The 24365-nt window shown below is 42.6% G+C and overlaps 1 protein-coding gene across 1 annotated transcript in view; it reads right to left on the bottom strand.

The window, feature by feature from the left end:
- Window positions 1-24365, bottom strand: part of LOC307214655 (cilia- and flagella-associated protein 337-like) — a 36897-nt gene that overhangs the window by 11624 nt on the left and 908 nt on the right. The window contains exons 2-21 of the mRNA XM_079973422.1: window positions 21060-21342; window positions 20324-20377; window positions 19011-19094; window positions 18619-18684; window positions 17688-17918; window positions 17006-17085; window positions 16510-16602; window positions 15254-15299; window positions 14271-14317; window positions 12864-12981; window positions 12678-12747; window positions 10480-10723; window positions 9373-9475; window positions 9132-9283; window positions 7151-7253; window positions 6452-6558; window positions 6237-6316; window positions 6081-6135; window positions 3964-4009; window positions 3601-3660 (exon numbers count right to left, since the gene is read on the bottom strand). Of these exons, the coding sequence (XP_079829548.1) occupies window positions 3601-3660; window positions 3964-4009; window positions 6081-6135; window positions 6237-6316; window positions 6452-6558; window positions 7151-7253; window positions 9132-9283; window positions 9373-9475; window positions 10480-10723; window positions 12678-12747; window positions 12864-12981; window positions 14271-14317; window positions 15254-15299; window positions 16510-16602; window positions 17006-17085; window positions 17688-17918; window positions 18619-18684; window positions 19011-19094; window positions 20324-20377; window positions 21060-21342 (2122 nt within the window). The remainder of the gene's footprint in view (window positions 1-3600; window positions 3661-3963; window positions 4010-6080; window positions 6136-6236; window positions 6317-6451; window positions 6559-7150; window positions 7254-9131; window positions 9284-9372; window positions 9476-10479; window positions 10724-12677; window positions 12748-12863; window positions 12982-14270; window positions 14318-15253; window positions 15300-16509; window positions 16603-17005; window positions 17086-17687; window positions 17919-18618; window positions 18685-19010; window positions 19095-20323; window positions 20378-21059; window positions 21343-24365) is intronic.

Genomic DNA, 24365 nt, shown 5'->3' with positions numbered 1-24365 from the left:
TTGGGACGCAAGCAAAGCCGTGATGCGAGGTTTCCTAATTCAACAAAATTCTATTAAGAGGAAGCAACAAAATGAAAAGAAGGAAAAAATTCTAGAAAAAATAAAAGAAGGAGAGAAGAAGTTGAGGTCCAAACCAAAGTCTCATGAGATTTTGAGAGAAATAAAGTTTCATCAGATGCAATACATGGAACTCATGAACCAACAAATAGAATGGAAGATAAAGCAAATGAGACAAAAAACTTTTGAATCAGCGGATAAATGTGGGAAACTTCTGTCATGGCAATTGAAAAAAAGGCAGAAAATGAATACGGTAACAAGTTTAGAAATGGATGGAAAGATTATCCACAAACCCAACGAGATTAACAATTGTTTTCAAAGCTTTTTTAAGAAATTGTATGCACAAGGGCCAACCAACGAGCAAGAAATAGAAGAATTCATTAGAAAATACGGCTTACCAAAAATCTCAGAACAAAGTAAAAGGATCTTAAACGAGGAAATAACAGAACAAGAAATAGAGGGTGCCATTCAAAATATGAAATTGGGAAAATCACCAGGACCAGATGGCCTGACGGCCAAATACTACAAAATGCTGAAAGAATGGCTGATACAACCATTGAAGGAAGTTTGCAATGAAATTTTGAAGGGGAAAAAGGCACCTGAATCGTGGAAAGAGGCTTTCATCTCACTTATACCGAAAATAGAGACTGAGAAGAACCAAGTTAAAAACTACCGCCCTATATCTTTACTCAATGTGGATTATAAAATTTTTGCAGACATTTTGGCAAAAAGACTGAAAAGAGTGTTGGCAGATGAGATTCATAAGGACCAAACAGGCTTTCTCCCAGGTAGACATATGTCAGACAATGTGAGGAACATTATAGACATTTTGGAGCTGCTGGACGTTGACATTAATAGGAAAGCAGTTTTGATTTTTGTGGACGCGGAGAAAGCCTTTGACAACATTTGTTGGACTTTTATGAAAAAGAATCTCCAAGGGATGGGGGTAGGACAAGGTTTTGAAAACGGTATAGGTGCAATATACTCTCAACAAAAGGCCAAATTAATTGTAAATAATGTGGTAACAGAAGAAATACCTATAGAAAAAGGTACACGACAGGGCTGCCCAATATCCCCTTTGCTTTTTATATCGGTCCTGGAGGTTTTGTTAAACATGATTAGAAAGGACCAGTTGGTTAAAGGAGTTCAGGTCGGAGTTAGACATTATAAATTAAGAGCATTTGCAGATGACCTAGTATTGACTTTGCAACAGCCAGACACTAGTACTAAAAGAGTATTAGAACTAATTGAAACATTTGGTCGAGTAGCAGGTTTTAAATTGAATAGACAAAAAACGAAAGTGTTGGAAAAAAATTTAACAATGGAAGAAAGAGAGAGTTTTCAGAATGAAACAGGTTTGGAAATTACAAAAAGGGTAAAATACCTGGGGGTAAACTTAACATCCAAGAATGTGAACTTATTTAAGGATAATTATGAAAAATGTTGGTCAGAAGTTAAAAAGGATCTGGAAATATGGTCAAGGCTGAAACTTTCCTTGTTAGGCCGAATCGCTACTATTAAGATGAATGTATTGCCTAGAATGCTGTTTTTATTCCAGACGTTGCAGATTGTGGACAAGATGGACTGTTTCAAGAAGTGGCAGAAAGACATATCAAAATTTGTCTGGCAGGGCAAAAAGCCCAGAATTAAATTTAAGATTTTAACTGATGCAAAGGATAGAGGGGGGTTTGCCCTGCCGGACTTAAGACTTTATTATGAATCAGCAGCTTTCTGCTGGTTGAAACACTGGCTACTTCTTGAGAATACTGACATTTTGGATCTGGAAGGGTATGACAACAGTTTTGGTTGGCACGCATATTTATGGTATGACAAGGTAAAGGTGTATAAAAGTTTTAAAAACCATATTGTAAGGAAAGCATTGTACAACGTTTGGATTAGATACAAAGACATGTTGGAAAGTAAAACCCCTAGGTGGGTGTCACCAATGGAAGCTAGGGAAGTAAAAAAGCTTAATATGGATTCTAAATGGCCAAAATATCATGAGATCATAGATTACGATGGTGAAAGGGTGAAACTTCAGAGTTATGAGAAACTAAAACCTAAGGTTCGAGATTGGTTGCATTACTATCAGATAAATGAGACGTTTAAACAGGACAGGAAAATAGGATTTCAGAAAGAGAAGTCAAAATTAGAAACAGAATTGTTGGAACCCAATACTAAGAATTTATCAAGAATGTATAACTTGCTGTTAAAATGGAATACACAGGATGAAACGGTGAAATCAGCTATGATCAAATGGGCACAAGATATAGGTCATGATATTATGTTTGCTGACTGGGAACAATTATGGACCACCGGTATTAAATTTACTGCATGTAATGCTTTAAAAGAAAATATTATGAAAATGATCTACCGGTGGTACATGACCCCAGTCAAGCTAGCAAAGATTTATCATTTGCCTAACAATAAGTGTTGGAAATGTAATGAGACTGAAGGCACTTTCTACCACCTTTGGTGGACCTGCCCAAAGGTTAAAGCTTTCTGGGAAATGATCTATAATGAAATTAAGAAGGTCCTTAAGTGGACTTTTCCTAAGAAACCAGAGGCTTTCCTTTTGGGTATGGTGGGCCAAGTGGTGTTAAGAAAGGATAGGACTTTTTTTATGTATGCCACTACAGCAGCAAGAATTCTACTGGCAAAGTATTGGAAGACGCAAGAATTACCTACTCTGGAAGAATGGCAAACAAAGGTGATTGACTTTATGGGACTGGCCGAGATGACGGGCAGAATCCGGGACCAGGGGAAAGAGACAGTGGAAGAGGACTGGAAGAATTTTAAAATATATCTTAAAAATAATTGTAAAATTGAGGAATGTTAAGATGTCAGGGGGTAAGAAGTAAAGAATTGCAGCAGTAAACAAAAAAAAAAAAAACTCAAGAAATACTTACGAAAAGGAATTAAGACAATGGACTTAAGGGTTGCTAAAGAATTATTAAACAAGGATGCAGGGATGGGGAGGTATGGGGAAGTCAAAGAAAAAAAGGTTATGAACCGATGAGTATGAAGTTATATTGTGTTATATTGCTGTTTATTATCTGTGTGGAAAAATAATAAAAATTATTATAAAAAAAAAAAAAAAAGAAAAATTTTGCGCTCTACAGCTCCATCTGGTGTTGCATGTTTATAATGCATTCAAAACACTGTTTTTGACTAATGTAGCTGAGTCCTTACAGTTTTATAATCTGGCATAACTAGCTCCATGCATACTATTCAAAGGCATCATAAATAAATAAATAAATAAATAAATAAATACTTACTTACTTACTTACTTACTTACTTACTTACTTACTTACTTATACCCTGCCCATCTGGCCGGGCCTCCCCAGCCATTCTGGACTTACTAAGGCAGAGGTTAAGTTCCAGTGAGCTGAACAGAACTCTACCTGCTTCAGACTGCACTGCATACCACCTATATGAAATTCTACATATCAAATACCATATATGTGCTCAGCATCAATAAAGAGTTTTCGAAGTATACAAAAAAATCATTTAGATTTGAAAAAGGCCAAGATGGAATCTTACTATATCATCCTGCCAATGGGCTTGAGGTTTCTGAAAGTGATGAAAGTTTTCTGTGGAATCCTGCAACATACATACATCCAAACAAAAAGATACATATGTGTGAACATAAGGATATATATGTGTTTTATAAGTCTGTGACAAAAAGTCTGTTTCTGCTTGTTCCTCCCCTTTTTGACTCTGACACCAATGTTGTTAGCCAGATGTGCAAAAAGAGAGTTTGGCCTTAATTCTACCATCCCATTGGCCAGGCTCAGTATCTTCCCCACCTATTTTCTACCCCAGGGCTTTGGCACAATGTGAAATTTCAATAATGAATCATGATACCGTATCAAAATGCTTTTCATATGCAATTTTGCTACTTACATAAAACAAGTTTATCCTTCGATCCCATCCAACACCTACGATATACCTGGAAGAAGAGTGAGCAAACAAATGTTACACGTATATTTAGGGCTGCCATATGTCCAGGCGGATTTTTGCTGAATCGGCAAAATGTTCGGGAAAACCCAGATTTCTTTTTTTTAAAAAAAAACCTTTTTGAAAAGCACCCCCTCCCCCCAAGCTCAACTTTGTCCTGACTTTCACTTTGGGGAATATGACAACCCTACATATATAATTAGATCATATTCTAGAAATAGCACAACCCAATTTGGTTTCAAGGCACAGGAACAGAGGAAACTCCCTTAAACTAAGTCAGATCATTTGTCCATGCAGCTTAGTATTGTCTGCACTGACTGGCAGCAGCTTCCCAGGTTTTTTCGGGCTGGGGTGTCTCCCGGAGAGCCTTACCCGGAGATGTTTGGATTTGAACCTGGGACTTTCTGCATGCATTATACGACACCCCCCTCCCCCAAATTATATTTCCCATGAAAAGGTCTGTTTCATAAATATTTTAACATGAGGATGTGGACAGAATCCTTGAAAAAGTGAGAGCTACCAAACGTGTTGAAATATACTTGGAGTCGAGAGTGGATTACATGCTCTTTATTCAGTTCATAGTGGTGAGGAGGAATGGAAGTTCCCCCAGAATGTCTGCTTTATATACATTATTTACACAATGGGCCCCACGTGATTGGCTAATTCCGGGATTCTCCTGTAGGCCAATCAGGTTGAGGATCACTTCCACCTGGAGCTGGATTGGGTGGCTCCTGTGGACCAATCAGACTGCTGCATTCTGAATCCTATTGTTCTAGGGCCAATCAGACTGCTGCATTTGGATCCTATTCAACTCAGTACATAACATGTGTACTAAATCCTTGCCCTTCCTGGCTCTTAAAAAAGGGGCAGCGGGGGACTGGCTAAGTGAGTGAAGGGTCAGTGGCTCCTTAGAACAAGGCATGCCTAAAGGAGGCAGTTGCAAGGCCTCTATTGAAAAATCCAGACCTGAATCCTGAATTATGGGATAATTATCGGCCAGTTTCTAATATCTCAGCTCCAGGTGTGTTTTTTTGGAGGAGATAGATGGATCTAGATCCATTTCAGGCCTGATTATGGGACAGAGATAGCTTTGGTCACCTTGGTGAATGATTTGTGCTGAGAATTGGATAGGGGGAGCGTGATGGTTCTGCTGGCCTTTTGATATCAGTGACCATGGTATCCTTCTGGGATGGGATAGGAATTGGAAGTACTTTTTTTTTTTACAGTTGCATAGCATATACCCACTAGCAAGGTAAAGGTGAAGGTGAAGGTAAAGGTAAAGGTACCCCTGACCGTTAGGTCTAGTCGTGACCGACTCTGGGGTTACAGCGCTCATCTCGCTTTACTGGCCGAGGGAGCCGGCATACAGCTTCTGGGTCATGTGGCCAGCATGACTAAGCCGCACATTCAACCCTTAGCATTCCTTGCCTAAAAACTGAAAAGCATTTGAGGTAGCAGGAACGTGGGAAAGGCCAACCCAGAAAGGCAGAGGATCCACCATCAATGGTCTCACTCAATATAAGGCGAAGAAGTCCTTTGTTATGTACTAAGCTTGGATCCTAAAACAATAGGCAAGTAGGATCCTAGAATGCAACAACTGATTGGCTTGCAGGAAAAGACCAATCAGGCTCCAGGAGGACGTTAATCAGCCTATTAGGCTGGTAGGATCGTAGAATGCAACAACGGATTGGCTTGCAGGAGAAGACTAATCAGGCTCCAGGAGGGAAGCAGAATCAGCCAGTCAGACGGGACTCATTGTGTAAATAATGTATATAAAAGCCTGAGGTTTGCCGGGCAATTCAATCACTGTCTTTCTTACAAGCTGCAATAAAGAGCATGAAATCACTACAGGACTCCGAGTATATTTCATCCTTACAGCAAGGATATTTTGTGGAACGCTCATGGGGGAGGAGCAATTTAGGTGACAAAGATACGATACATGTCAGATTCTCAGAATGCCATATGGAGAAGAGAAATGCACCTGAATATAAATAAATTAACCACCTCTTCCCTAAGATGTCACCCTTCAATGGCAAGATCTAGTTATGGTCTGCATTGCTTACTTGTTTTTGTTGACTTCCACATAGGTGCAGTCACAGACTTCGTCACTTTTGTCTTCTGCAGGTAAGAAAAACACAGCAGCATTGCTACATCCAAGTCGTATGAGTTTTCAACAGACATAACATTTTTCTGGCCGTTTGCGTCAGCATGCTGCTTACCTCTTTTCAACGTGTGCAAGCAATGCCCATTATTGTAATTCCATACATTCAAACAACCATCTCGTCCTCCTGTGATTAGTCTAGAACGTGAATGAAATAAATGCATCATTTATTCCACCTGCGTAGATACTTGTGTGCCAGGGGTGGGAACACACAACTAAAATTCATATAGAGTGGGGGTTCCCCCCCCAAAAAAGGCGTATTTAGAAACATACCTTCTTCTGCTAGGATCGAAGGTGAGGCAGGTTACCGCAGAACCACCATGAGCATTGCCAAATTCAAATAAGTGCTTTCCGCTATCAAAATCCCACACCTTGACCACCTTAAAAAAAAACACACACACATACATACATACATACATACATACATACATACATAGGAAAGCATCTGAATAAACACCATCGTCAGGATTCAATGGCTCACATTTGAAAGAGAAGTAAAAATTAGTCTAGTTCTATGCATAGAAAATGGGACATGGGTGGTGCTGTGGGTTAAACCACAGAGCCTAGGGCTTGCTGATCAGAAGGTCAGCGGTTCGAATCCCCAAGACGGGGTGAGCTCCCATTGCTCAGTCCCTGCTCCTGCCAACCTAGCAGTTCAAAAGCACGTCAAAGTGCAAGTAGATAAATAGGTACCACTCCGGCAGGAAGGTAAACAGCGTTTCCGTGTGCTGCTCTGGTTCGCCAGAAGCGGCTTAGTCATGCTGGCCACATGACCCGGAAGCTCCCTCAGCCAATAAAGTGAGATGAGCGCCGCAACCCCAGAGTCGTCTGCGACTGGGGTCCCTTTACCTTTTTATGCATAGAGGGCAAATGCAAAAAACTCAACCACATGTGTCAAAATGGAACAGCTACGCATTGGCACATTGGGAAATACATGGAGTTGGTTCTATTTTACAGTATCATTTCACTTACAGAACCCTCACAGCAGCTCACAACATGCCTGAACACTTCGTTGAACTTGCAGCACAAAACTGGCTTCTTATGGGAAGTAACCAAGTGAGGATCTGGAGGCAATCTTCCTTATGGAGAATAAAAAACAAAAGAAGTGAGGATCAAACCATCAATACAGCAGTAAGTACACCTGTATGGAGCTTGTCTGGATGGCAGCCTCTCCAGAAATGATTTAGAATTGCAGTATGTGGGAAATGTGGGGAGGTTTTTTTCTTAATTAAGTCTTGCTGCTTAATGTTAAGTGAGAACCAGCCTGGAAAAAATCAGGTTCTGACACCTGTTCCTTATACAGCAAGGGAGGTGTGTATGCACAGCTGATGTGAATATACGGTAGTTGAAGTTCAGGGGTGTGTCTGCTGAGCTAAATATCCTCATCTGGGGCTGGCAGGGGTGCTGTTGACTACTTAAAGGGCTTGAGGCACTAGCCCATTATAAAAATTTGCATTAAGATTAGGGGCGGAAGGATCTGTCAATGTCAGTTCTCTCCATTTTTCCAGTCCTAAACTCAGTGCTCCATATTTTGCAGTCCAACAACACCCTGGGATCTCGTCAAGATTATTTTCAAAAAGAAAATTTTAAAAGGTTTGAATTAAACATGGAATTTAACATTTTGTGGTTTTGTAATGTTTTCATCTCTGTAAATTAACCCTTGTTGGCATCAGTTTCTAGTATTCCATTCCCCATAAATACAGGGGCGTAGGAAGAGGGAAGCGGGGGGTGCGGTCTACCCCAGGGCGTCATCCCTGAGGGGGTGACAAAATGGCACGCCACGGGGGATGGCACTTGCCGCGGGGCCTGGCCTGCAGCGCGCCCGAGGCACGCGGCTTTCCTGGGAGTGACAGGGTGGCTCAGGACCCCACGCTGCCCGAAATAGCAGCGTAGGGCTTGTGTCTGCCAGGCAGATGCTGTGGGCAGCTCACCGTGGCACCCCCCGGACGGATCGTCGTGGCGTCCCTGTGGACGGATTGTCCTGCCCCCGCTGCTCCAGGTGCCAGAGCAGCTAGCTACACCCCTGCATAAATTCAGATCTTAGATGTTTAAGGGCCAAACTATAGTGGTACCTCAGGTTAAGAACTTAATTCGCTCCGGAGGTCCGTTCTTAACCTGAAACTGTTCTTAACCTGAGATACCACTTTAGCTAATAAGGCCTCCCACTGCTGCCGCCGTGCGATTTCTGTTCTCACCCTGAAGCAAAGTTCTTAACCCGAGGTACTATTTCTGGGTTAGCGGAGTCTGTAACCTGAAGCGTCTTTTACCTGAGGTACTACTGTACTATGTGTTGTTCATCATGTGATTAAACAAACGTGAATAATCATGCTGCTTTTCTTTTAGAGAAAAAGCAACCAGAGTTTTCCCAATGACCCCAATTTGGATTGGGCCTCAAACTAGTTTCCTGGTGTCAAATTATTTTTTCCTGGCCACTCCCTCCCACCCCAAATTCATGGCTTACTGCTAACATCTCATTCACTCCTTTCTCCTGCTCTGGAGGGTAGGACTCGAACCAATGGCTTCAAGTTGGAAGAAAGGAGATTCCTACTAAACATTTGGGGAAACTTTGTGACAGTAAGCGCTGTTTAGCAGTGGAACAGACTCCCACGAGAAGTGGTGGACTCTGCTTCCTTGGAGGTTTTTAAGCAGAGTTTGGATGGCCATCTCTCCTGGATGCTTTAGCTGAGATTCCTGCATTGCGGGGGGTTGGACTAGATGATCCTCAAGGTCCCTTCCAACTCTAAGATTCTATTATTCTTTTATTCTAAGTCAAGCATGGGCTGATTTTCAGCAGAAAACTGGCAAGGGACCCCAATCCAGATTAGAAACACTTTCCAGATTGGGGACTCAATGGCATTTTTTCTCCAAAATAAACATATCCATGAACACTCATTTAAACACATAGTTTGGCTCTAAGACCATGAGTTCTGGTCTGTTTGCTTTCTTCTTTTACCGTAGTCTTAAATGGAGAATAGCCAGTGTATCCGTGGCAACGCAGAGCGATCTTATGCCTGGTATGTAGTGGCAAGCACTAATCTCTCCTTTAATTCCACTGTTTTTTGAACAGGCTGTGAATAAGCAAGTCTGGTCCTCAACATCCCAAATCTGCAAAAATAATAATTGAGACACGCTAAAGAGAAAGTACTGAAGACGTAACAAGTGTAACTCAACATATGCAAAAAACAGAGACAGACCTTCACTGTGTTGTCCGTTGACATGGAGAATATTTTATCCTCTTCAGATATGTGGACATAGAAGACAGGGGCCATGTGGCCTCTGAGCATACCTGTTGGCCTTCTGCAATTGGACCAGAACATTAAAGACTGAGTAGCTTCAAACATATAATGAAACAAAAGAGATGGATTAACATTGGCCCTACTGTAACTGAAACACATACAAATGAGGGAGAATTGTAGTACCAAGTGAGAAAGACGGATGAGCTAGCGCAGTGTGGCCACATCCACACCGTACTTTTTTTTTAAAAAAAAAAATTATTAAAGTTTTCATGGTTTACACAGGTATGCGCAATGTCTATTTTTTCAAGTTACATTTTCCATAGGTCAGTTTCATTTGCTGAGACATTAGGGTTACATTAGGAATAAAAGGGGGTGAAGAGGTGGAGGGGGGGACACACCATACATTTAAAGCATTCTTAAACCACTTCAACAGTCAGGGATTCACCCCCCCCACCAAAAAAATAAAGAATAATGGGAACTGTAGTTTGTGAATAGTGCTGGGAGTGGGTAGAACACTCACCAACTACAGTTCTCAGGATTCTTTTGCAGGAAGCCCTGACTGTTGAGGTGGTATAAGAGAGCTTTACATGTATCGTGTGGGCATGACCTGTGATTCTTTTGTTCTTGATTCTACCTGCCTCAGATTTTCATGCAATGTTAAGACACCAGTTGGATTCAATCACCGTAACGGTCAATAGCCCTCTGGCAGACAAGGCTGGATGTCAATACAAAGGCATTAAACATTTAAAGCAGTATCATACCGCTTTAAAAAGTCATGGCTCCTCCTAACTCATCCTGTATAGTTTGTTAAGGGGTGCTGAGTGTTGCTAGGAGACCCCCTCACAGAGTTACAGTTCTTAGAGTGGTTTAGCAATCCATCCCTCGTCCCAGGAAACTCTAGGATTCATTAAGAGTTTATTGATCTAGCTGTGGTTTATCTATGCAATATTTCAGAAGACAAATCACAGCAATATTTGTTCTAAATGGTAATAGTTTATAACTAATGGCACAAAGAGTTTAACAAAACCTTATAAGAACAGCTGCATCAATGCAATAAAATCTTACCCAGGCATATAGGGATTCCACATCCGAATGATTCGATCCATCCCACCAGTTACAAGAAGGTTATTCTTTTTACTAAGTGCAAATGTTTTCACTCCTTTGTGGACTCGAAAAACAATCTGATCCCCCTCAGCTCTATGGGAGGGAGATCCTAGGACCAACTGTGCTTTCCTTGCTTTGGAATCTTTCCTGTGTTCTTTTATTTCCTTCATCTTTTGCTCAACATTGGTTGCTCCCACAACGCAACCTGTAGAAGGGCAAATGTTCCTGAATCAACCGTCAGGCCTCAAGTAGACTTTGACACGACTGATAATACACAATAAACAGCCTTACATTTTGGGATTGGAAAATGCAGACCATTTTAACATTTAAGAAAACAGGAGGGAGATTCTTGCAGTGCTTGAAGCTGCACGGTTTCCCACATTCTAGGTAAAAGGAAAGAACATGTAAATATGGTCTTCAGTGGTCACCACTGAACTCTACAGACAGGTCTGACAGATAAGACCATTTAGGCATCAAGAAACTGCTCTCAGGGAAAGATGGTTTCAGACACTGCTCAGATCGGCAGATAGTTATAGGAAATGGGGTGTGTGGGGTCTGGTTGAAAGGCACTGGAGATAAGAGAAATTGCCTTCTGTTATGTACTGAGTTGAATAGGATCCAAACTGCAGCAGTCTGATTGGTCCTAGAACAATAGGATTCAGAATGCAGCAGTCTGATTGGTCCTAGAACAATGCAGCAGTATGATTGGTTGGCAGGAACCACCCAATCATGCTCCAGATATAAGTGAATCCACAACCTGATTGGCTTACAGTAGAATTCCAGAATCAGCCAATCACGTGCAGCCTATTGTGTAAATAATGTATATAAAGCAGATACTTTGCGGGGACATTCATTCATTCCTCCTCACCACTATGAGCTGAATAAAGAGCATGAAATCACTTTGCGACTCTGAGTATATTTCACTTCTGAGTATATTTCACCTTCATAATGGAGATGACAGTAAAAGACACAAAAGGCCTCAACATCCAATCATGTAATCCACACATCTGCCTACCTCCATTTTCTCACTTCCCAACACATCACAGCTCTATGCCAAAACCAAATGTTGAAGGGAATATTTCTGCTGTGTGAAATCTACCACAAGTAAAGGTAAAGGTAAAGGTAAAGGGACCCCTGACCATTAGGTCCAGTCATGGCTGACTCTGGGGTTGCGACACTCATCTCGCTTTATTGGCCGAGGGAGCCGGCGTACAGCTTCCGGGTCATGTGGCCAGCATGACTAAGCCGCTTCTGGCAAACCAGAGCAGCGCACGGAAACACCGTTTACCTTCCCGCCGGAGTGGTGCCTGTTTATCTACTTGCATTTTAGATTTAGATAAATTTATTGTCATTGTCCGTATATACACAGTATACACAACAACGAAAATCAAACACCCAAGACCGGATTCACATACACATTTGCACGTATCTCCAACACACTCATCCTATTCAGACATAATCTATTAAAACATACATAATCCAGAATATAACACAACCTATTAGAAGCATAACATAACCTAAAACCTATCTCATTCTTGGGGATTCAAACCGCCAACCTTCTGATCGGCAAGTCCTAGGCTCTGTGGTTTAACCCACAGCACCACCCGCGAATCTACCACAAGTAGAAGATGCCAATAGAAGTACATAAGCAGAGTCCTGTTGGATCTGTCTGCTCCAGCCAGTTAGGTAATTTTGGGCCCCCAAAATGTCTATTACTTCTAAATTGGCAAGATGTCTGGATTTTTGTGATTTTCCCAAAAAAAGCTCAAAACCTTTCCCTATTGGTATATGCCACACGACTTTTAATTCTTTTTGATGAATTTATTGTTGTTTGCTTTATTTATACACTAGTGTGTTTGATATTATTGTGACTGCAATGCTTGTTGCTTTTTTAACACTACTGTGATTATTGTGAGCCACTTTCAGCTCAACAATTGAAAGGCAGAGTACAACTATTAAATCAGATCGAAAATCAAACCTCTGGAGGCCAGAGGTTCCTCATCCTGCTCTAAACTTTTCATCCTGACTGATCACATGGATGGTACTTGCAACGTGACTACAACACTGTAACATGGGAAGGAAAAGAAATTGTATATAAGCCAAGCAAATGGAAATATGTAAGAACAACTTCCTGGATTCAAAAGCCGAAATATAATTACCTATTACTATGGCTGTAGGCTCATGGCTTGAAGTAGAAATGACTGCTTTAATAGAATCATGGTATTTCAGCTAAAAAGACAGAAAACAAAAATACATTATCAAAATGCTACAAAATATTGGTTAAATAATGTTGTGTTGTTGAGATTGTTTTATCATTGTATTTGGCCCAAATTTACAATGTTTACCTGAGTAACCCAGTCTCCGTGAACTTTCCAACGGATGTAAGTAATATTAGGAGAAAGAGCTGCATTCTCAAGGCTAATATTTGGAAGGTTTTCTGATTTGGGCAGCTTTTTCCACGTTCTGAAACATGTTCAGAGAACATAATAACATTAAAGAAAAATAATTAAGCTTGTCCATGCTATCGAGTTCCTAATTTGGCCATTTATCGTCATAGGAAGCACCTGACCTTTGTTTTGTGATTTGCAAAATGTTGTGAGTTTATTAGTGGAAGCTCTCAGAGCCCCAGCGTGTTGTTTCAGAGTTCACCTCGTAGGTCCCTAACCTTTCTCATCTGTGGGCTCTAAAGCCAATTGCAGCACCTTCATAATTGACTGAAGAGGACACTGCACAACTGGCTAGAGAGAGCCCTGAGTTCTTGCATGACCTTCCAATTAAGTACTGAAACACTGAGTCAAGTTATCTCCCTTTGTTAAGAAGAGTAGATGCTCCTCTTCCCCTTCTGTTCAGCTGGAAAATGTCCTCCCAGATGCCACCCTAACCTTTTGTTAGTTTTGTATTTCTATCTGCAGCAGAGCAGAGACAGGGAAGCAGTGAAATAATGCTCCTCTGCACTAGAGTTGCCACATGGTCATGTGTATTGCAGAAGAGCTTAGGCCCTGTACAGTAAACCGCCAACTTATACGGGGGTTACATTCCAGGGACCATGCCTAAAGCCAAAATCACATATACAGTGGTACCTTGGTTTACAACCATAATCCGTTCCGGAGGTCCGTTTGTAAACCAAAACAGGTTGTAACCCAAGACGCGCTTTCGCCAGTGGGGCCTCCAAATTTTTTTTGTTCGTAATCAAAAAATAAAATAAAATGGGTTGTAATCTTAAAAAAGGTTGCAAACTGGGACACGCACTTCCGGGTTTGACGTGTTTGTAATCCAAAACGTATGCAAACCAAGACATATGCAAACCCAGGTAATCAAAACCCATTGGGTTCAATGGGAGGTGGGATTGACAAAGTCATTTTCCCCTGAACCCTGCCTACTTTCCATCCCCTTTTCATTCATTCATTCATTCATTCATTCATTCATTCATTCATTCATTCATTTTTTGCCAAATGCGTAAAGCTGAATGCGCACAAGTTGAATGTGTACTGCTTACTGTACCCAGAAAAGTTGCTTTCCAGAATCCAAACTTACTAGCTGCATCAGCCGTGTTAAACAGCCACCACTGTAGAAACACAGCAATAGCAGTTCCAAACCTCCCAAGATAACGGGGCCTCTTCTAGGAATTGTTTTCTGTTTCCAGGTTTGTGGCTACCGTTGCTCAGGGAAGTTGGCAACTGGAAGCACACCTTTTGTGGAATGATTAACGAAATGTCTACTTTAGTTCTCAACAGACACTTTCAAATACTTGCCTTAGGACCTCTCCCACAGAACAGATGAGCAAGATATTGACACAGCCCTGCAATCACAAAGAAGGTGCACACTTGAAACATGCTGAAAACAAACTGCAGGAAAGGTCACAATCGGGCGGCTTTCAGGCTTTTGAAGACAAAAACCCTGAGATTAATAGGATGAGTATCTTTTAGCAGCTGTTCTTATTGATAGGGAATCTGTACCGATTGCCTGCTTTGCATGTAGTTATGGACACAGGCCGTATAGTTAAAGCCATGGTTTTGCCAGTAGTGATGTATGGAAGTGAGAGCTGGACCATAAAGAAGGCTGATCGCCGAAGAATTGATGCTTTTCAATTCTGGTGCTGGAGGAGACTCTTGAGAGTCCCATGGACTGCAAGAAGATCAAACCTCTCCATTCTGAAGGAAATCAGCCCTGAGTGCTCACTGGAAGGACAGATCCTGAAGCTGAGACTCCAATACTTTGGCCACCTCATGAGAAGAGAAGACTCCCTGGAAAAGACCCTGATGTGGGGAAAGATGGAGGGCACAAGGAGAAGGGGACGACAGAGGACGAGATAGTTGGACAGTGTTCTCGAAGCTACTAGCATGAGTTTGACCAAACTGCGGGAAGCAGTGGAAGACAGGAGTGCCTGGCGTGCTCTGGTCCATGGGGTCACGAGGAGTCGGACATGACTAAACGACTAAACAACAACATGGACACAGGCATGGTTGCAAGGGAGATTTCCCATTAGAAAATTATGTACAAGAGGGATCTCCCATAGTTCAACCTTGCTTATCTGAAAGTCCTCTACTTTCCCATACATGCTGCATCTAGCCAATACTGTACAACCTCTGGCATTCTCTTGCTATCTGTTGTACTTTCCCTACATATCTACTCCATAATCCGAGGAATTAAACAGCAGCTGTGGCATGCTGGGTTCCTCACCCACTGAGTTTTAAGGCCTACAGTTTCCCTAGCAAGTGTTTTTCCCAATACACACCTTGTCATCTCCATAAAGAATCATGCATTCATCATGATCTGTGTAGCTGAATTGGAGGGGGAAAACAAAGAGGAAGAAAAATTAAGTATTGCTTAAAATCAGTGTTCTGAGCCAAATTAATATTTTGGATTGCACAATAACTTTCAAGACAAACCTGAAGACATATCTAAAGGAGATTATGTTAACACCCAAGGTTTTAGCACAAACTATTGATTTTGCCAATGGGACACAGGTGGCACTGTGGTCTAAATTACTGAGCCTCTTGGGCTTGCTGATCAGAAGGTCGGTGGTTCAAATCCCCACGATGGGATGAGCTCCCGTTGCTCGGTCCCAGTTCCTGCCAACCTAGCAGTTTGAAAGCACACCAGTGCAAGTAGATAAATAGGTACCGCTCTGGCAGGAAGGTAAACGGTGTTTCCGTGTGCTGCTCTGGTTTCGGTGTTCCATTGTGCCAGAAGCGGCTTAGTCATGCTGGCCACATGACCCGGCCACATGAAACTGCCTGTGGACAAACGCCGGCTCCCTCGGCCTGTAAAGCGAGACAAGTGCCGCAACCCCAGAGTCGTCTGCGACTGGACTTAACTATCAGGGGTCCTTTACCTTTTATTATTATTATTATTGATTTTACCAGCTTGTCTTCATGCAGTGCACAGTTAACCAATTGTTATAAGAATTCTAAGGTTTCAAACATGAAATATATCTTCAGAAGTTCATAAGTATATAAAACCATGGCACTCTCCCTCCCTGTGGTTTCCTGCAGTCATGCTTAAAGCATCAGCACTCAGGGCATTCATCATGAAAAATCAAAATGGCATTTAATGTCATAGGGAAATTAAAATGACAACTTAACACAGGCTGGCATTCAGCCCAAGGAGACTCAGAACAGGTTCTGGGGCCTTGGTAGCTACTAGATGTAGTGGCGAAGCTTCATGCTCCGGCACCGGGGGGCGGAGAGCAGGCGGAGGCGAGGTTGGTGCGCGTCCCGGGGGTGGGGCGCCCAGTGCGGGGGGTGCAGCAGTGATGGCACACTGGAGATCGCGCTGCCGGGGGTGGCGCGCCCTCCATGCACTCCTCTTCCTCCGCCAGTGACTAGAGGGTTTTGGGTCCTGATTCTGGGCCTGCTTGGGAGTTCCAAGTAAACCAACCTGAGCTTGAAGAAGAGGATATAAGTGTAATAATAGATATAGCCACACACAGAAGTATGCCATGATTATTAGCAGATAATTGACATAAGACCTGAATTTTGAGTGCCTTACCAGTAATCCACATTCAAAGGTATAGCTTCTAAACCACTAATTTGAAGGTAGGGTTCAAAGTTGGAGCTTTCATAGAGCTGAAGTTCGCGATCCCTGACACAAAGTTGAAATATTATATATTTTACCATCATGGGTTATATGAACTGGTTTCCCATAATAAGGAGGCAATTAGCATTTGAAGGAGGGATTTTCATTCCAAAAACAGTGTTGGGGAAAGGGTTCAAAACCTTCTCCCAAGTTGTGACCCTAACTGAGGGACCTTTGCAGCTTCTATTTGATAACATTCAAAGAGACAAGAGATTCCGTTTCTGATCTCCATTATCCCATCAAGTTAGCCCCGAAGCCAATGCCCTGTCCGCTATGCCAACCCTGTAATGCTGGCCAAGATCACAAACTACTTTGTTTATGCAGCTTTCTCCAGTCAACCCCTAAGCTTTGGACGAAAGAAATATTGGTAACAGGCTTTTATTTGAGCTTTTGCACATAGGGCACTTACCCAGTTCCCAATATCAACTTATTATATGGTGTCATGACAGTGAAATCCATCAACCACTTAGATTTTCTGTAGGCTTTCTCCTTAAAAAAGAGAAAAGGCAAGAAGTTAAGTATTGCCTGCCAACTCCAAGGTATGGTCTGAAGGAACATGAGGCCACCATCTTGCTGAAGCAATGTAGATCTGGGTTTGGATGGGAGACTGCATTGGAGTCACACACAAATATGCTGCCTTGGGTTCCATGATGAAAAACAGGCAGGACTTAAACGTAAGGGGTGGGGGTAGGGAAATAAGCAATCATTCCTGAATCATGAATACTTTGGCTCTCATCTTTTCAAAGGAAAATTGAATTAAAAGTAACTGAGGGACAGACAGTCCTGGGTAGAAGACAGGAGGACACAAACCTCCTGGTTTTATGTTAAGGAAGTTCAGGTGAATGAGGAGGAACTTTTAAAATGTAATCTTGCCAGAACTTAGGGCTTAGGGTGCAATATAAACTGAAATAAATAAGCAGGCCTTGTGCCAGTCACTGCCTCTCAGCATAACCCACCCCACAGGGCTTTTGTGAGGAATAAATGAGGAGAGGGAGAACCATGTTTGCCATTTTGAGGTCCTTGGAAAATGAATGAATAAATAAGTAAAACCGGCCATCCTAGAACCTATGACATGAGGAAATGTGACATACAAACACCATCTTGCTTCGTATCAGCTTGAGCTGTGGTGACCAGAAGGAAATATGTCCGTCTTCTCGAGCTGTTATCAATGTGCTATCCAACAGCGAGCAAATTTTCAGCACAGGCTCTCCATGTGGGATCTCCTTTATGGTGGCAGGTAGTGCAAAAGAGACCTCTTTCAACCGGGCAGATGACTCATGTTGTTCAGCATATTCCAGCTGCATGTATGTGCAGAAGTCATGCTGGGGCGGAAAAAAGTGACAGTCATTGTCTCAGCGCTCAAGAGGCCAGATCCCATGCGTATGTACTTGAAAGTGAGTCCTGCTGTGTTCAATGGGGCTTACTGCTAAGAAACTATGCATAGGAACAATGCCATCGTAAACACATAGCTGCCAAAATGGAGCCAACTAATGTTGGTAATGTATGCATTGTGAGACACCAACTATAGGAGAAAGCAAGACCCTTGTTGTATCACTAAGAAGTTCAGTGTCCACACTTTAAGGATGAAACTTCACATTGATAATGCAATCTTATACATGTGTAAGGTTGGAGGAGAAATTTGGTTTTGTTTGTGTTCTGAGAACCAGCCCCTCCACCTGCCAAACCTTAACACCTCGTGCGGCAAGGGAAATCGTAGCATACTTTAGCCTTTCTAATTGTTGTTGGACTACAACTCCCATCCCTAGCTAGCAGGACCAGTGGTTGGGGATGATGGGAATTGTAGTTCAGCAACATCTGGGGATGCAAGGTTGAGAAAGGCTGGACTTATTTAGTGCCCTGTTTTATAGAGAAACACATTAACATCTTTCTTTCAGAGGCATATTCCTTGACTTGGCATCATCTTTTCACTCATTCCAATAAGCATTGTACTCATTCATAGATACATCCTATTTTAAGCAATTAATTAATTGTTGCTTACTGGGGTTTCCAATACACACTTACCCAATGAATTCTGCCAGTTGCAGAACAGTCAATTTTCATGAAAAGCTTTTCTATTTGTTCATCAGTCTGTAGGAGCAAAGGATGTACACAACAACCTTCAACACACAAACGGTCAAGGTTACATGAGGTAGTTTCTAGCTTCAATCCAGCAAACATGAACTGCCCCAAATGGTGGCACCAAGAAAGATTAAGGGCATGGAAGCCAGAGGCTAACAGTAGAATCCTATGCATATCTACACTGATGCAAGCAACACTGACTTACTCCCAGGTAAGTGTGTAGAGCACTGGAGCCTAAATACAGGACAGAAAGTGCTCCCCTCCCCCCTCCCCATTCCATCTCATCTACGGTATTATGTCATTGCAGTATGGTTTTCAAACTGTGCTTTGCTTACTGCATTTTGTGACCCCATGCATTTCTTCAACGTGCGCTTGAAGTTTTCCACATCCAAATACTTGTGTCCGTTAATTTCTAAGTCCTGGAAGCAGATAAAGCAACAGGAAATATAGTGTGCTATTGTGAAGCAGCAGACTTGCCAAGAGAGCCTCATTCTAGTACTATTTCTTTCTCCCTGGGAAGATCAAATTTGTGATAAAACCTGAATGCAAACATAAAGCACAAAGATATTTTATATCTCATGTCTTTGCCCAAAATTGGGTAGACACTCCCAGCGTATTGGGGTTCCTAGGGACCCTGTCCCTGAGCTGCTTTTGATGTCACAAGGCAGACCTGATTCACTTCTAGGTTTGTCGGTTTTTGATCCTGCTCTGTGGTTGTCACTTTAACAGCAGTTTGATGTTCAGTAATTAGCAAGTAATAACATTTAGTGCCAGGTCATCATAATACAATTTGCCTGCTGATCACTGCTTCTTTTATTAAAGGCACATAAGCAAGCCAAACAAAAACTCATTATGCTTCTCACTCATTTAGAAGTGGCTATTAACAGACTTTGCTGAAAGCCTCTCTCTACTCCATGTCAAGGACACTTGTCAGTACTTTGCTCACAGGGAACCCTTGGAAGTCCATGAAACCAGAACTCCCAAGAAAAGTTTGATGCATCTAACCCTAAGGATGTGATTGGACCTTAAGATGCATTGGACCTTAAGACCTGACTTAAGGTCCTACTTGAGAGGTTCCAGGAGGCGTCTGGCTAGCCTCTGTGACAACAGGATGCTGGACTAGATGAGCCTTTGACCTGGTCCAGGAGACTCCACACCACCTGGTTGACTACAGTGCATGAGGAAGAGAGGAGAGGACAAGGATATGAATGCAGGTGAGGGCTGAACACAGGGCCCACAAAGCCCTGCTTGAGATATCTTTGCAAGCTAACATATCAGAACCATAGCTGTCAACTTTTCCCTTTTCTTGCGAGGAATCCTATTCGGAACAAGGGAATTTCCCTTAAAAAAAGGAAAATGTTGACAGCTATGATCAGAACTGATATTTATCTTGCATTGCATTACATCAGTAATGATTACATTGCTCTCTTGCAGACACAAATCTCTTAACAAAATTCATGAACACACTTTCTCAATACTTTCTTACTCCAAACTTACTCCAAACATAAATGCAAGTTAAATAGGTGCCCTTCTGTAATTGGTATGAGAGAACAGCCAATATGCTAACAGCGAAACAATATACAGTGAAATGATATACATTATGAGTGAAATAATATACACTGATATGATTTCATTGGGATGGTCGTACCTGAAAGGCCACATGTAGCTTTTGAAGCTGTTCCAGGGTTACTTGCTGCTCAATCTTGCCAAGACAAAAAATAAATAAAAATGGAATAATTAAATGATGATGCACATGGGCCCCTTTTAAGACTTGGGAGATGCTTATGGATTTAATGTTACGCGAGGACACCTTTCAATTCATTGCAACCTATGTTCCCGCAGCCTTGTCCCCCCCCCCCCCCAGTAAATCACTGAGACTCACCTGCCAGGAAGCTAGTGTAACAGCTCCACCCCGCCCAGTGAACCACTTTGGCACACAGCCCAGTCCTCCAAAACCTCACTACCACTAGATGACGCCTTGCATCTTCCGCTACCTGAGGCAGCTGCCTCATTCTGCCTAATGATAGGACCAGACCCGGAGCATATGCTATCAGGATGCTGTGGGGGAAAAGGCTTCCCCATGCCAAGCGATTCCTACCTTGTCCATAATGTTTGCAAGTAGTTGGAACCATGGTGTATGAATCTCTGTCTCTTTGTTTCATGTTCCAGGTGGTTGTTGGGTGTGTGTCTGCAAAGTGGCTTTCAGTGGAGATTGCAATGTGTGCTGTGCAGTTCTAACTGACTCTATAGAGGGAACTGCTCTCTGACATCATGGAAAGCCAGCGAGCCCATTGTCACCCAACAAATTCAGATTCTCCTCGTCCTCTCATAGCATTTACCACTTCGAAAAGCCCTTCGGAGCCCAGCAAGAGAATTCACTATACCTTTCCTTTCCACTGGCTTCTGGATGAGTCAACGCGATGGCGAACGCTTTCGCTCTCCAGTATATTTTCCATGAGTCCAATGGAGTGACTCCTCTGCTGCCCTTTCAGCAGCTCCCTCAGCAGCCATTCTGGAAGCTGCTCTATCTCCTCCTCCCGAGCTTCTGAAAAACTGCTAAGGGAAACTGGAGACGCAGCTGGCAACCTGCGCCCTCCTAATGAAGTCTGCGCACGTCGAAACAGAAGGTCTGTTGTATCTGTCGTCTCTCTCAACTCATTCAGAATGCTGTCAGAGCACAAACACCAGAAGGCAGGCATGGACATTGCTATTATTATTATTAATGAACTAACTATCTCTTAATAATAAATTACCTATCATTAATTATTAGTTGCTGGCGGTAGCAGTAGTAACAGTAGAAACAAAAGTAGATTGTTTCCAGATTGAGGTAACAGCTTCCTTTACAAGTTACAGCTTATGCACACGCACAATTCCTTTAAATCAAGGTTACCAGATTTTTTTCAGTGAATCCGGGGACACTTTTCAAGTGCAATGGATTTTGCATGGGGACTGATGAGTAAATCCAGGGACTGTCCCCGGGAAACAGGGATGTCTGGTAACCTTACTTTAAATCACATTTTTTCACCTCAAAGAATTCTGGACACCGTCATTTTTTTTAAGCATTGCTGGGAATTGTAACTCTGTGAGGGGTAAACTACAGTGCCCAGAAGTATTTGAGGGTGGAAATGTACTTGAAAGGTATACAGTGGTACCTCAGGTTAAGTACTTAATTCATTCCGGAGGTCCATTCTTAACCTGAAACAGTTCTTAACCTGAAGCACCACTTTAGCTAATGGGGCCTCCCGCTGCTGCTGTGCCGCCGGAGCACGATTTCTGTTCTCATCCTGAAGCAAAGTTCTTAACCCGAGGTAACATTTCTGGGTTAGTGGAGTCTGTAACCTGAAGCATATGTAACCTGGAGCTTATGTAACCTGAAGCGTATGTAACCTGAAGCGTATGTAACCCGAGATACCACTGTAGTGCGAACACAGGGACACAACTCTATCTATAACCCTCACAATTTTCAGTTATCATGTGATTAAATGGGATGGGGAGGGAAATGGAGGGCATAACGAGGTGAAGTGACTCACTCAGATTCTCAAAGAACCTGCACAATGGCACCACAGAAAAGAGAAGACACATTAACATGTCTCCAATCTGGACATTTCCTGTATTAAACTACACCTAGAGTGACTGGTTGGGCATAAACAATAGGATTGCAGGGGCAGGGTGGGTGAGTCATACAAATATTTCTGCTTATTGTCAGCCTCCATAACATGTGCTGGAGAAGATTAAATGTAAATGGACGCGTCAACAACAAACTGGTCTTGGCTGGTGTCCAATGGGGTTGGGAGCCTTAATGTCAGGTAAGCAGCATCATTTAATACAACCCTAATTTCCTGGGTTGGGTACCATAAGAGACGGCCAACTTGGAAACTAGTGTATAGTGTTGTACGGCTAGCTGCCTTATGTGCGACGACTCTCCCAGAGACGAAAACAATAAATGCTAATCTATTTAAATTCACAAGGAGGCAGCATTGGACAAAGGCTAGGCAATAAATTGGGAGTGCTTCTAGAATGTGCAGTTTTAGTGCTACCTAGTCATTGATTTTCCACTATAAGCTACAAAAATAATTACAAGCGACTCTCCATCGTTCTATGAGCATGGCGCTATTTGTGTGCGAATATCCTGCTGTTATAGTTATATTAGTGGGCGTAGCAAAGTTGTGAGGCTACAGGAGTAAATGTGTGCCTAACCATGCCATTTTAGCAGTGTGCTTAAAAAAAATACTAGGGACACTTATTCATTTGAAAACATTTGCAAAATAAAATTAAGTAGGTGAAAAAGTGTGTTGTTGCCATTTGTACCCCCCCCCCCAAATGCTGCTAAAAGGAAGCTGATGAGAAGGGTAATAATGGGAGGTTGTCAAAGTGATCATGTGTTGCAATGGGGCACAAATTACATGTCAAAACTATGCTTCTACAAAAACAAACATAAAAATAGTGTGCTACTGTTCTGTTCCTACCTCCTAGAAAAGAACTGAGAAACAATGCAAGCAGCAGAGACACAGAGAGAGATTCAAACCGCATCAAATGCCCATAGCAAAATTAACACACCTTCTAAAATCTTCATCTCAGCACCTGTCTTGGAACTGAATTGATTTTATGCATGTGCTGCTGTTTTAAACTGCTTTTTTATAATTTTTATAATTTTTTTTAGATATAAAACAGTTGCATATAGAAAACAATTGTATAACACTGTTAAAACTGGTTTATGAACACTCGATCCATGATGCTTGATGAATAGCTGGCTCTTCTCTTAGGAATACTTCAAACCTTAATATAATCAAGAGGAAACGGGAACAGGATTTGTATTCCCCCCCCCATGCTTCTGTTAGGGGGGGTAGGACTGAAACTAATGGATTCAATTTACAAGAAAGGAGATTCTGAAAGAAGAACTTTCTGACAGTAAGAGTTGTTATACAGTGGAGCAGACTCCCGTGAGAGGTGGTAGACTCTTCTTCTTTGGAGGTTTCTAAGCAGAGGTTGGATGGCCATCTGCCATTTATGATCTAGTTGAGATTTCCGCTTTGCAGGGGGTTGGACTAGATGACCCTCAAGGCCCCTTCCAACTCTATAATTCTAGGGTCTCTTTTGTTTGCAGGGTGTTGGGCTTGTGCTGGGCCCAGGGGGTAACCCATGAAACGCAGTCCAGGACCGGACCAGAATCTGAAGGTTCTGCTAGGAGTCAGTCCGACAGGGCCAAGGCAGGACATGAGGCAGGAAACCAGGGAAGGACAGGTACAGGATCTCAGGCAGGATCTAGCATACAGCAATGTTGCTCCTGCAACCTGGGGCAGGGTCCGACAGCCTTTTATCTTTGTCGGGGTAGCGGCCAGTCCTGATTCCCCTGCGACTCACCTCCCTGTTTCGCCCAAAGGTGAGCACTCCTCCTGCGAGTACTCAGGTCTCTCCTTCTCTCAGACTTTAGTCTCTGCAGCTCAGGAGACTTCCGTGGGTTACTAGACCCAGGGGCTGCCTCAGCCTCTCCTGACCCAACTGGTAGTGGAGCAGCTGTAAGTGATGGCCCAGCTGGAGGCAATGAGGTAATCCCCGCATCTGGAGCCAGGGCAGGCTCAGGCCCCTGACTCAGCCCAGCTGGGGTCTGTTGCAGGGGAACCTGTACAGATTGGGACTCTTGAGGATCAGGCCCCAGACTTGGTTCAGATGATGCCTGAGGCAAAGGATCC

Source organism: Podarcis cretensis (genome assembly GCF_951804945.1).
Source record: "Podarcis cretensis genome assembly, chromosome: 4".
Classification (NCBI taxonomy): Eukaryota; Metazoa; Chordata; class Lepidosauria; order Squamata; family Lacertidae; genus Podarcis; species Podarcis cretensis.
Note: the sequence above shows the minus strand (reverse complement) of the source record. Positions and strands in the feature narration are given on the sequence as shown.